A 13,565-nucleotide genomic window follows, 5' to 3' on the forward strand; every position below is an offset into this window, starting at 1 on the left:
TTCAACCCCCTTTAAGTCCCAGCCAGCATGGCGAATGGTGAGGAATGGTAAAAGCTGTTGTCAAGACTTCCAGAGAACATCAAGCTGCACTGGGCGATCAAGCTTATATAAAGGACAACTCTGCACAAGGGACTCCACAACAACCATTTATTGAACCATCTAGATCAAACGTTTTGGGCTGTGGGCACATTTGGCTACTATGGAAACATGGCAACGAACAAGTAATCTACCCCAAAGACTGAGTACAAGACAGAGATGAAGTCTGACTCCTAACACATTAAAGAACGCCTTTTAACCCAGTTTTCAGTACCAACAGAAATCTATTTCACAGTAAGAACATGTGTTAATTTTTAAAAAAAAGTGGAAGGGAAAGAGCAACCTTGGTGTACACCAAGAAAAGTGTCCAACGATGCATTTGTGCCCATGTTGCCATGTTGTCTACTCCTGACCAAGTTGAACAGAACACTTACTTTTATACATAAAAGTAAGAACACTTTTATACATAACCCTTTCAGGAGAACTAGTTCTAGTTATCTCATAATCCACTGACCACCTCAAGTGTCTTGTTGGGCAAAACTCTTAATTCACTAAGGCTGCAATCCTATGCCAATTTAAATAAATTTAAAAAAAAAGTTCTGACTGGGGCACATTGGGAGTTGTAGACTTTTTTTTCTTCACACACATAGGATTGTGCCCTAAATCCTTCTTGTTACTTAACCATCCACAGCAATTATTTCTATTCTTTTAAAAATTATTTTAAGCATCTAATTCAATTATGTAATAAACAGACTTCACTAATAAAACATAAAAGGTTGGGAAATTAACAACATACTTGATCTGCAAACTCCTTTAAAGCTCTATCTTCACAGCAATTTACTATGATCTTCTTGGTACTGAAAAGCATTGTTAGCAACCACTTTGGTCCAGCAAATTAAGCATGGGACCATTACCTATGTTTAAACTTAAACTCAAGCTTACTAGGTGGTTTTGGGCCTATAACCCCAAGACTTTAACCCTAAGAATACTAAGTGGTAATTTCACTGAAATTATATAGGTTTATTCTGAGTAAATATACTTGGAATTGGGAAAATCCACAGCCAAACCATATTTAATCAGAGTTGAGACTTACCTCCTCATATGCATGCAACCAAGTATCACACAAGGCACCTTGAACATGATTTTCTTTGTGGAAAGGCAGCATATAAACAGGAGTCTAATCCAACTTTAGTTCTTCATTGGTTAAAAAAATGGGGGATGATATAGTTCATGAGGTTTAGTAAGGTAACATTGCAGCCCCTTAGAAGTGAAGCACTATTAAATGAACGGGACTACTTCAAGGTAATGGTGCTTACCATTACACCTTTAAACATCTAGTGTAGCAAGTGCTGTATATATTGTTGGCTATTTACACTATTCAACAGTAACCATTTCTGTAGTAAACTGTTAAAGTAATTCCATGGGACACTACTATCTCAATATCTACAGCATCCAAATATTTTGACTCCCAGTTACTATATAGTGATGCTCATTTAACTAGTTAGCTTAACTCTGGGACATCTGGCATTATGGAAAAGTCTTAATAAATGCTCATTTGAGTACTCTAAACCCATGCTGGTATTTATTTACTATTAACAACATTCCAGCACTAAGAGGTATGTTCCAACTTCAATGTAGTTTAGAGTCACTATATAAACAGCCCCTCTGGATCAGACCAAAGGTCCAGCATCTTGCTTCCTAGTGGCCAATCCAATGTAGTGGCAATGATGTCTGCATAAACCAGACACTTCCTAGATTAAATATGCACTTAAATCTACATGTGACCAAGCAACCTGTGCAGTAGAAGTGAGCATTTTTTTGAAGTTTTAAAGAATTTGAGATGGGAGCACAAATAATATTTAAAAGTATTAGCAAAGTTTGCAATCTGCAATCCATTACAAGTGTTTAAGAAACATTCTACATATTACAGAGGCAAACCTAGACCTGCTACCCAATATTGTGTCATGGCGAGCAGCAAGCCAATCACAGCTCCCTGATGAGTGTACTTTACAATACATGTGCCCCAGTTTGCAGTGCAAACTGACCCTATGTCCTACTGTGGCTCAGCTGACATAACTTGTGGGGAAGGGGGGAAGAAAGGAATTCCATTTAAGTCACACTGTGTGCAGAACATATAAAAGGTCAGGCTGGCTTAATTTTCATTAAGAATACAGTTATGATGGGCCAAGAGACGCTAATCAGAGGTGTACAGCCACATTGTCAATACTTAGCAAGAGTTATGAATGGAAAGTGTCCCCCAACAGATGGAGTCCAAGAATGACACTGGTATGGACGATCTCATTTTACATCCATTTATTTCATCCCATGGCCATTTAAAGCATAATAGTCAATACATTTCTAACACTACAGAGAAATACCAGGGTGACCAGAGTATATATACAAGCCAAAAATAAAAAATAAAAAGATGTGGACAGCTGAATAAGAGTATGTATTCAGTATGGAATCCATTGAACTTCATTCAGCTCAGGCTTTGTTCTTTAGGGAACAAGGTGCTAATGTGCCACGCTCTCATAAAATAAGTGTAATTGCTTCCAAGCAAGTTACTGCTGAAAACATAGATGGAAGCAAGTTAAGTGTAACACTAAATTTCACCTATAAACCTAGGAGCAATACTTCCTTGAATCAATTTCCACCCTCCAACACCATTACTACTCTGTATTTGTTTTTACAAAAGCCTACTGTTTTATTAAGGCATATTTTGCCCTGAGCAATATGGTGGAAATTAGCCCAAAAGTCTAAACAGTTAAAAGGCAAGCACCAAGTGACTCTTTTATAGACAAATATAGCAATCTTTTTTGTTTGTTTGTTAACTCATCTATAGCTTGGAGTAACTTACAAAAAAAAAATTGCTCAACAATGTGGTAGAACAAAAACGTTTACTTTAGCCCAAACATCCAAGGCTGGTTGCTTAAAGCCAGGCACTGAAGTAGATGTTGAAATGGTTAAGAACTCGCATGTAAGGTTGGACCTTTGCTGTCATGACACCTGAATTCAGGAGTCCCTGTTTGAAAAATCAGGCTAAGGCCCAAGATATTCCAAACAACCACAGCCAAAGCGTCAAGTCAACTCAAGCTAAGGAATAACCATCTAATGTACCCTAAAGTGGTCCTCAAGGCTTTTGACTACGCACACATCCACTCTAACTAAATTCAACTGGTGCAACATTCAAATTTTTCTGAATCCTGTTTTTCCCAGATCTCGTATTAGCCAATCAAGTGTCCAGAGTGGCACAGGTTAATTTAAAATCCAGTGCACACCTCTATTTAGAAGGCCTTAAAGATCTTCACTCTATAGTTACAACTTTTAGTAAGGCCAGGAGACCATACAGTCCATAATTTAGAAATTAAGAGTAAGTAGCAAACAAGTGCCTTCTTTATACAAATTTAGACAATACAGGCAACCTACTAAGCTATCAAGAGTATCCAGAAAAAGAAACACAGCCAAATTCTACATTTTATTCACATTTATTTTTCGCTTTTAGTGTGCTCACAGAAAATTAGAACACCTTAAGCAGGAATTTAATAGCAATTTTGTAAGCAAAGTTACATTCCATCTCTAAGTCAAATTGGTCAAAGCTTCTCCAGTATTTACAAAAAAACATGATAGACAAGATGCTACACAAAAACCATTGCATCTGAAATTGGTTTTTTCTTCTTTATTCTCAAAGACAACTGGAAAAAGAAAGCATCATCTGCTGTCATCAAAAAACATACCACAGTATAAACAGTAACCATTCCACTTATCACAGCTTGGTTGAGTTTAAAATTGTGTGTGGTTATTTTTTTTTTTTAAAGGTCCAAGATTACTGCAATTTTACAAAAAATGGGCAGGGTGGAAAAAGTTGCAAACTTAATGTGCTTCTGGATATCAAGATTTGTTTTTATACAATAGTCACAGTTAAAAACACCCTGCTGGTAATACATAATTACACTTTATTAAGGTCATAAACCAGCAATAAACAATAAAGCCTATACAACTTGTATTTCTACTTAATCACTGACTGGTACAGCTAACATGAGATAAGTGAAAGTTCCTATGGTTTAAATGAATTTCCTAAGACTATGATTTTTTTTTAAATCTGAGTATTGGAATTTATCTTCTTCCTTCTTAGTCAAGACTTGTAGTGTTGTAAACCTTATAGAACATCTGCCTCACAAAATACATTGTAATAACTTTCTTTTTTAAAAAAGACTAACCCTTATTTCTTGTGGCACATTTTCTTGGCAAATTATCTGCACCACTAAGTCCCCATTGTGACCCCTATCACTTCATTTGCTATCCCTTATTGACCCATCCATCTCCTTCATATATGGGCATGTCCATAGATTGACAGAGAGAGAGAGAGAGAGAAAAAAAAAGTTTACATTTTGAATAAAGATGCAAAGTATGCAAAAAACATTAATACTGATGCAAAAAAAGAGGAACGAGGAAGAGGGAGGCATTTAAGTCTCTCCTCTGCCAGTTGGAATGGTGGTAACAGAATGATCTGAGATGGGATCTGTGGGTAGAGACAAAAAAAGAGAAAGACATCTTTTAAATCAATCCCTGGTTGTAGACAAGTTCTCCAAAACCAGTACCTGGCACCACTCCAAACAAACAAACAGGGGGGAAGAAAAGTTCAATCATCTCAAAATTGCCATTATTATTATTTTTTTACTCTGCCGACTCAGCTGGTGGAGCTTCTGGACTAGACTCGGAGGGAGCTTCCTGTGTAGGAGCCGCCGCTGCCGCCACCGCTGCTGCTGGCTCCTCTGCTTTGGGTGCCTCTTGTTCAGTTGAGGCGGCTTCGGTGGTAGCACTAGGGGCAGGGGCAGCGGGCACCTCTTCTTGCTTCTCCTCAGGCTTCTGTTCTTCGGCAGGCTTGGCCTCTTCTCCTACAGGCTTCTCTGGCGCAGTCTCTTCCGATTTGGCCTCCTGAGAGCCGCCGGTCTCCTCCTTCGTCTCCTCTGTGCTGCTGGTGGCGGCAGGAGCGGAAGGTGACGCCTCCTGGGCGGTTTTGCTCTCCTCGTTGTTGGCGGGGTCTGCTGGGGCAGCAGTGGCATCCTCTTTCCCGCCTTCAGCAGCAGCTGCGCCGTCATTTTCAGCTCCTTCCCCAGATTCCTTTTTGTTCTTTTTAAAGGAGAAGCCACTCAGCTTAAAGGACTTTTTGAAGGAAAAGCGCTTCTTTTTTTTTTTCGGGGTCTCGTTGCTGGACGAAGGGGTGGCCCCCTCCTCAGTCTTGGAGGAGGACTCCCCCTCAGCAGGAGAGGCCGGCTCCGTGCTCTCGGCTTCCGCAGCCTCCTTCTCGGAGGCAGGCTCCGAAGGGGTCTGCTCTTCCTTCGCCGACTCTTCGGCTGGCGCACTGCCGTTGGCTTGGAGCTCCTCCTTGCCTGCCTCGGCGGCTGCTGGCGAAGCATCGCCATTCACCTTCACGTGGCCGTTCTCCTGGAAAAAATTAACTCAGTGTTATTGGACGAACCATCTCTCATGCCAAGCGCAGGCTGTTGGACCGTTTCCCTAGTTTATTTGGCTTTAAAAATATAATCACACACGCAAGCCCCGAAACAGTCCACACTGCGACCTTCATGACCATTGGAGTCACCCTGGCAGGTGCCGTGCGTTATGAACAGTGAGAACTGAGCCCAGGCTGTTCGCTATAGGCTTGGTCAACTATCCACGGCGGCACGTTGCCACAGCCTTTCCCGCTGCTTTTCCTGAGGAAAGCGTGTGACGCAGTGCCAAGGCTGTGGGGAGGGGGGACACGCCATTCACAGACCCAGGCTCCTCCCCCACGCCTTAATTCCCAGCTCGCCTCGCGAGGAGTCGACCCGAACCCATTGGGGTCGCGGCGGGAAGTCAGCGTCGTCTCGAGACACGTCGCATGGCAGGAGTCCACGCTTCCCTTCCCTCCGAGCCATTTATTTAAACCTCCACCACCCCGGGAGCTCGGAGAAGCCACGCTGTTGCAGCAGCCAGACTCCGCCTGTAGAAGGCACTGTGGCTCTACCTTACGAAAATCCAAGCGTGGCGGCGGCAGTGGCGGCGCTGGGTCAACGCTGAGGGAGGAGACTAGAGGAAGAGGAGGAGGAGAGCTGGGAAGAAGCTTTGCTCGCGCCTTGGCCACAAGCAACTCCGCTGGGCGAACAAAGCTCCTCGTCGCTTCTCCCAACCATTCCTTTCTTCTTTATACCTCCTCCCTCGGCTCCGACACAGAAAACAGACATTAAATACACACACGCCCCTCCTTCTCGCCGCTGTTTTAATTAGGGAGAGGCGCCTCCATACCCATCACATTTGTTGCATTCATCATTATTTTTTTACACACGCCTCAAGCGTCTCTCCGAAGAGACAGACAGGCGAAAGCAGCAACAAGAGCAGCTGCAGCGAAGAGGCGTGGTGCTGCTGCTGCTGCCGCCGCCGCCGCCAAGCCCAGATGGCGGAGAGCACGAGCGGGCAGCGCGAACGCAAGAGAAACGCGGGGAAGAGACCGACGCACGAGAACGCGGCGCGGGTTGCAAGCTTCGCAAAAGCCCGATCTGTCCCACGCTCACTCCCGATGCTCGTGCACTCCATGGCAACCGCTCGAACTCACACACTTACACACAGCGCCATCTCACACACTTAAAGTCCACACATTCCAGAAGCGTAGCCGTGGTAGTTTTGTTACAATAAGAAGAATCAATACGATTCGCACCTTTAAAAAAACAAACAAAAAAACCCCAGCAAAGCAAAAGCCCACGTTTTATTGTGGCATAAGCCGAGACTATGAACAGAGCGAGGAATCCAGCAAGCAAGATGGAGAAGACACTCAAAAGCCCCTTCCTCAATGCACGGACAACTCTCCAGCGCCCCCGCCCCCCAGTACAGCTCGCCGATTTCTCTCGCTATTGCCTTATCTCCACCAAACTCCACTACACCCCCCCCTTACGCGCCAAAGAAAAGAATGGGGGCGGCGGGGAGAGGAAAAGGGAAGGGAAGACAGGCTGTTACAGTATAGGAAGCCATGGGAGAGCACACAGTCAACCCAGAGCACATTTACAGCAAAAAGGTCTGCCAAGATAGCACCAGTGCAAGCTATACTGCTGGGGGGAGACCAGCTAGCCTCCAGTAGGACAAGCATCCTGCATTTTTTTCCCTTTCCAGCCTGCTACGCTTTTAAAAAAAAAATGGGTCCAAATGAAAATCCGCTTCTCCACACATGCATACCCCTTTCATTTAGTGTGCTTTTTTTAAAAAGGAATTGTAATCAATTTTTAAAGCCATACATTCTCCCCAGCCCATATATACACACACGGAAAGAACTCGATTAAGCAAAATAAAACACTTACACGCGATTTAAGGAAATAATACTCCATTATTCCCCCCCCCCTTTCTTACCTGTCCATTCGCTTTCGAAGGAGATGCAGCCACTGCTTCGCCGGGCTTCTCGGCAGCAGCTTCGCCTTTTGCAGCGTTCTTGGAGAACTGGGCACCCATGCTGGTTTATTCAACAAAGAAACTCAACAGATCCAAAAGAAGAGGAAACAAAGAGCAGTGGGTTCGTGTAAATGCTGGGCGACCAGCAGCCTGAAGAGCAGCAGCAGCAGCACACACACACGCACACCAGAGGGGGAGGAGGGGGGAAAAGAGAAGAGAACCGATTATTTTAAAATATACACTCCTGTTTTTTTCCTAAAAAAAAAAATAATAAAGCTGGAGAGGTTGAAAAAAAGCAGCAGCAGCACAGGAAGAAAGGGGGGAAAAGGAAGGAAAAAAAGTCGAGCAAAAATATTAGAAGCCCAAGTTTAGTACAAAAAAAGAAGTAATAAAAAATCCCAGATTTGTAGCCGTACTGTAGACAAGGGGAAAATGGAGAAATCTCCCTGGTCGCTAATAAGATGCGGAGTCCAACGCCCAAGTGCACAGATGAATGGGCTTCCCAAGCGCTGACGGCAGCCCCCGCCCGCCGCCGACCAATCACCGCGCCGCCAGACAAAAGAGGGGGCGGGGCCTCCAATTGGAGCGAACAATGGAGCTGCGATTGCAATAATTTGAAATCGGCCTTGGACTGATAATTAATACTCCGAAGAATATAAATAAATTAATGGGATTAAGGCATGCACTGATTTCTCTTTAAAAAGAAAAATGGGACGAAGCGCGGTGGAGTTTATTGCCCTTTCCTTATGGAGGCGGACGAACACTCTTTAAAAGAGCGGGGGGGGGGGGTTCCTTTTGACTTGCCGTGGTGGTGGCAGCCTCTGTTTGGTGTCGTCTCTCCCCCACCTCGGTTAAGCTAGAGACAATGGTTTGACTTGTGTGTGTTTGTGATTTCATCTCCTCGCCCCCGCTACCACCCCCTTCCATTCCCCCTCCCCCCCCCCCGTCTTGCTCTCATCGAAAAATCAACAGATAGGGAAGGCTTGCAATTTTTTTTTTTTGGCTTTAATTGGTTGCAATTGTTCAATCGTCCCAATTTGGAAGGTATTTAAACCACATAGATCGAGTTTCGCCAAACGAGATCACGAGTTGAAAATTATTAGGTCTGTAGGCCAGATGTGAAAAATGCTTAAAGCAGCAGCAGCAGCAGCAGCTGCCGCTGCCATGGCTATGCAAGAAACATTCCCTTCCCCCACCAATATTGGCTTGAAATAAAATATTTTGCGAGGAGCCTACGGGTCTAATTAAATTTCGCTGCCTGATTTGCTTTGATTTGTACTTTTTTATAAAAAAAACCCTGTTTGCTGAGACTGCAAAGCATTTTTTATTTTTGGGGGGGAAGGCAATGAAGTTAATAGATGAAGCTAAATATCATCAGAACATCCGTTTGCGTGTTCGGGGGGTGGGGGAGGGGACGACGACGAATCGCATCCACGTGTAACCGAGAATGCTCCTAGCCAAATAGAACTCGAGTCAAATTCGTCTTTATGTGGTGTGTATCGGAGCCATGATGGTTTGTATGAAAACAGCGAGGTTCTGAATTTCCAGAGATGTGGGAAAGGGGGCGTCCCATCTTAAGCATCGTGAAGCCCGATCCTATGCAAAGTTCAACCCCTCCTCCCCTGAAATCAGTGAGCTTAGACACGCCTAATTCTGCATAGGATTGCAGCTCTAGGTTGATCCATGGAAGGCTGATTCTTCATCCCTTCATTTGAAACGGCTACAGTGGAGTGACAGGAAATGTTTGCGCTTGGAAGGGGCGGGGGGAGAGAGAATCTCTGTCTCACTACTTCAAAAGCAAACACGGAACCATTCGGGAGAGCTACATTTCTTTCCCGAAAATAAAATCCGAAAGAATGTTTGGCAGAGAGGGAATGAAGGATTTTAGCCACCCTTCTTTCATTTCCCCTAAAGACTTCATTGTGTGATGAGTCCAGCTTTGCGCATAGGCTGCCGTTTAAGAAGACTACCCCACCACCACCACCTTGCCAACGGTCTAGTATTTTTAGCAAGATGGCACTCAGTCAAGGAATATTTCGTTTCTTGTGGGCAAAATACACCACGAGGCATTTTGTTTTTTTATCAAGCCCCACCACCACCTCCTTTCCCCTCGCTGTATTCCTCCAAATACAATTCCTTTCTTCAGCTTGGGCTACGGGATCGCATGGTGGAAAACTGTTAGTGCCAACCGCGATTTCTTTGTTTTAATCTTTTTTCCCTCTTTGGGGAGGAGGGATGGTTTAGACACACCGCTTCATTTCCGTACATTATTCGCTCTCCGAGTTATATTCCCCCTAGAGGTGCTATGTTGAGATCCATTTATTTTTATTTTGAGGCATAGATGTGCATCGTGCCCGCCAACATAGTCGATCGCCCTTTAGGGAAATCGGGCAGGCAGTCGTAGTGGATGGAAACCGACGCTTTTGGTGTACATGTGGCACTCCCCAACCGAAACGTAATCCGGATAAATCCATTCACATCCAGGTGCTTGTAAAGTGCACTTTGGTCCCTGCTGATTTCTTCACTAGGAAAACAACCCGATTACCTTCCATCTGCATTACTGGGTAGCTGTTAGTTTAAAGAGCTGCGAATCCTGTCTAGGAGGCGGCGGCTAGAGGCATCTCTTCCAGCATCTGCATCAAAGGGAGAAAGAGAGGGCAAACTGAGCTAGTCTGGGGAATTTTCTCTCTCTGCCCAGTCTCGTTTGAGAGGCTCGGCTCCTTTATTGCCTCTTTGTTACCCGGCTGCATTGCTTTTGCAGGGTGCCTATTTACACAGTATCGGCTGGTTTCCTAGGCGACGGCCGGGGAAGATTCGAAACGAAGGGAGGGGCTCGCGTGAGGAAGGCGGCGGACGGGAAGGAGCGCGAGCCGCAGAAGAAGGACCCAACAGATGGGACCCTAAAGGAGGGCGAGGAGGGGGTGGGGAGAGAGATGGGCCTGCCCTTGCCTGGGAGGAGGCTGCGGAAGGGACCGGGTCAAGGAGCCGAAGAGGCAACTGGTTCCTTCTGGGGAGTATTCTTCCTCTTCCCCCTAGCCTATTCCTCTTCTGAGCTCTTTCTTGGAAGACGCTGCAAGCCACAACAACAACAGGAGGCAGGGCGGCCATTGTTGTCTTCAGAGGGATGGTTGTTGGCGTGACCCGGGAGACAATAGTTTCCAGGCCCAGAAGCAAAGCCAATAAATGAAAGGAAAATGCCCCAAAGAAAGAGGGGGAAAGAAGGAAAACAGGGCCAGATAGGGCAAAGGGTGGACAAGACGGCACACAAACCTGCCATGCCTAAGGAAAGAGAGTGGGTAGAGTTCCCTCTTTCGGGGGTGGGGGGTGGAGAGAGATAAATGGTTCCTCTTTAAGGCATCCAGGGTAGCACCGCTACCTTTTCTTTCTAGTGAGATTCCTTCATCTTTCAAAGCTATGTGTCAGGCAGAATTTCCACAAGTACAGAATGTCCTGGTATGCAGTGGCGGAGGAAATAATCCTAACTGTATTTCTGCCTGTTGTGCTGCTGTTAAAGGGTGATGTGGAAAGGGTGAAATGTTTTCATGGTGATGTATTTAGCTATCTTGAGGTGAGAACAGAGCATTGTGGAAATGTGTGGTTGATACAGGCTTAATACAGGCCAAAGTGAAGTAAGCAGGCATGATTTATGGGGCGTTGGTCTGATCCTTAGGACTGATTCACACCACTCTTGTGTGTTTTAGCAGTGTCTCCTGGTTGATCAATGAATTTGTCTCTGCACTTCACCCAAACTATCCAGAGTGTTTCCACAAATAACTCTTGAGTCAAACAGGAGTTTCCTGTTTTCCTTAAGCCAAGTTAAATGCAACTGTTCATGTTAGTAATCCATGGGTTTTACTGTTTTGTATCAGCCTTTCTGTCTCAGTATCTGTGAGATATATCTTCAAGTAGCAACATAATGGGTTAAGCCTAAAGTTTTGTGAGTGGACTGGCTTGTGCTGTGGGTCCTCCTTGTGCTCCCCTCCAGCTCTTTGCAGCCCCTAAATCTGCTCCAGAGGGTCTCCCAACCCTCCAGAACAGATTTGAGGGATGTGGGGGGGAGAGAAGAGGTGTCAGGCGGCCAGCTTTGGATGCAACACATTATTACTAACGTGGTCACTTGTTATTTTTCTGCCAGTTAAACCAGTGCCCTACAAAAGCTAAGTGATGATCATCTCAAAGGTTGCACACCTACTTTGCAGCAAGTTTCACTGAGCACAGTGGAACCTACTTCTCAGTAAATATGGGTTGTATTGCACATTATAAAAATGAAGTGCCTACTTTCTATATTAAGGGGGTAAATCAGCTCTCAGATTGATACAATACAGTGAAGAAAACTTTAAATTGAGAGAAGTTAAAGAGGAAGATGCATTTAAACATTCATTTAACATTCACATTATAAATCTCAAATGTGCTATAAGCACCAGGCATCCATGTAGCATGCCTTTACTCCCCAAAGGATTTCACAGTGCTTAATTAATTGAGTTATAAATATAAGCAACACACACAGGGAGCACTTATGATTCCCAGCAGCAAGGATGCACAATTTGGAAGATTTACACCCTGATCCTGCATACATTATATGGAAGTAAGTACCATTGATTTAAAACTTACTAATCATAGTGTCTGGGTTTGCACATCATGCAACAACCTACAAATGGGGTGTTCATAGGTTGTTTATGTAAAGTGGAAGCAGCTCGAATGCACTGTGCATCATAGCATATTGTGAATTAAACCATGAAACCCTGGGTTAATCAATCCATGATTTGCTGCTGTGACATGCAAACTGGATCAGTGAGCATTGTAGGTTTATACCAGGGATAGCCACAGGATTCCTAGTCACTAGTAATTACATCACACTAACAATGGCAGAGCCCAAGCATCATTTTTTTGGGCCCAGTACAAACTTGCAACTTGACCTCTCTCCAGCAGATTCATCCTATACATACAATTTCATTGTTTGTATTCATGGACAGACATGGCAATAGTGTGTGTGTGTGTGTGTGTGTGTGTGTGTGTGTGTGAACCTCACATATTTTGGGTCTGTAAATCTTGCCAGCAGCACTGGCTTCCACTGTCCCTAGGTGACCCTGATTATTACGATGCTCAAGGAACATTGGGACTGTATTTCTTTAGAAAGCATGTCACATAGGGAAGCAAACTCCAGGCCCTAGTTCTAACTGCACACACAAACACTGTTCTAGATAAAGGCCTGGGCCAGCAACTCACTGTTGAATAGGGATATGGACAGATCAGGCAGTATTGAGTCCACACTGACTTCACATGTAACTGATATTAAGTCTGCTCCATTCCATTTGAACCAGCATGTATGGATTTGAACGAGCATATGGATCTGTTGTGGCAGCCTGGTTGTGGAATGCCCTCCATTTTGATGCCTGACTGGAGCAGACACTGGCTTTGTTTTAGTGTTAGTTAAAATGTGGCTTTTTATCAAAGCTTTAGAGGGCTAAATTTGCCTAAAGCTGCACATAGTTTTATATTGCTTTTCAAAAGTTTTACTGGTATTAGTTTACTAATGGTTTAATACATTTTTAGCTGTGTAAATTATTTATTGTTTTTATGCTATTTGAATTGATTTTATCTGTATGGTACCCTGAGATCTCAGTGATATACGGTGGGATACAAATGTTTTAATAAATAAATAAAATTTAATAAATTTTAAAAAATCTCTGCTTTTTTAACAACAACAACAACAACAACAACCAGGTACTTAAAACAAGTTCATGAGGTTGTCCGAGGGCTTCCTTTTACATTTTAGTATTTTATTTCAACTGTTTCCTCCCCCCTCCCCCGCGCAACCTGGAGCTGCTAAAAAGCACAACAGCTGCTGTGTGGGTAGAAATAGGACTGTAGGTGCCCCTGGGAGGGACAATACATGATGACATACTGTTTTTCACAGGGATGTTGTATAAAAAAAGCAGATAGCTGCTCCCATGTAGCAATGGGGAGACCATATTTTTTTCTGCACAATGTCTCTGGGAGGGGTGGTGCATCGTCATACCCAGGACATATTCAGCTCCATTACAACCTGTGTGGCAGCTCCAAGCAGATGGGGGTGGAGGGAGTTAAAAAATGTAAAAGGTACTCCTTGGATC

General features: G+C 44.2%; 1 protein-coding gene across 1 annotated transcript; it reads right to left on the reverse strand.

Moving 5' to 3' along the window:
• Positions 1 to 2,327: 2,327 nt before the first annotated feature.
• Positions 2,328 to 7,948, reverse strand: MARCKS (myristoylated alanine rich protein kinase C substrate). The gene is made up of 2 exons (XM_063124766.1): positions 7,414 to 7,948; positions 2,328 to 5,481 (listed from the first exon to the last, which is right to left on the reverse strand). Exons 1-2 carry the CDS (start codon positions 7,510 to 7,512, stop codon positions 4,711 to 4,713), a joined length of 870 nt encoding a protein of 289 aa, XP_062980836.1. The 5' UTR covers positions 7,513 to 7,948; the 3' UTR covers positions 2,328 to 4,710.
• Positions 7,949 to 13,565: the final 5,617 nt, after the last annotated feature.

The sequence above is a fragment of the Elgaria multicarinata genome, chromosome 4, assembly GCF_023053635.1.
Source record: "Elgaria multicarinata webbii isolate HBS135686 ecotype San Diego chromosome 4, rElgMul1.1.pri, whole genome shotgun sequence".
In the NCBI taxonomy this organism is placed as follows: Eukaryota; Metazoa; Chordata; class Lepidosauria; order Squamata; family Anguidae; genus Elgaria; species Elgaria multicarinata.

Coding starts and splice junctions, on each gene's coding strand:
- MARCKS (XM_063124766.1), bottom strand. CDS start 7,512: ATGGGTGCCCAGTTCTCCAAGAACGCTGCAAAAGGCGAAGCTGCTGCC. Junction 5,482..7,413: donor CTTCGAAAGCGAATGGACAG/GTAAGAAAGGGG, acceptor AATTTTTTCCAG/GAGAACGGCCACGTGAAGGT.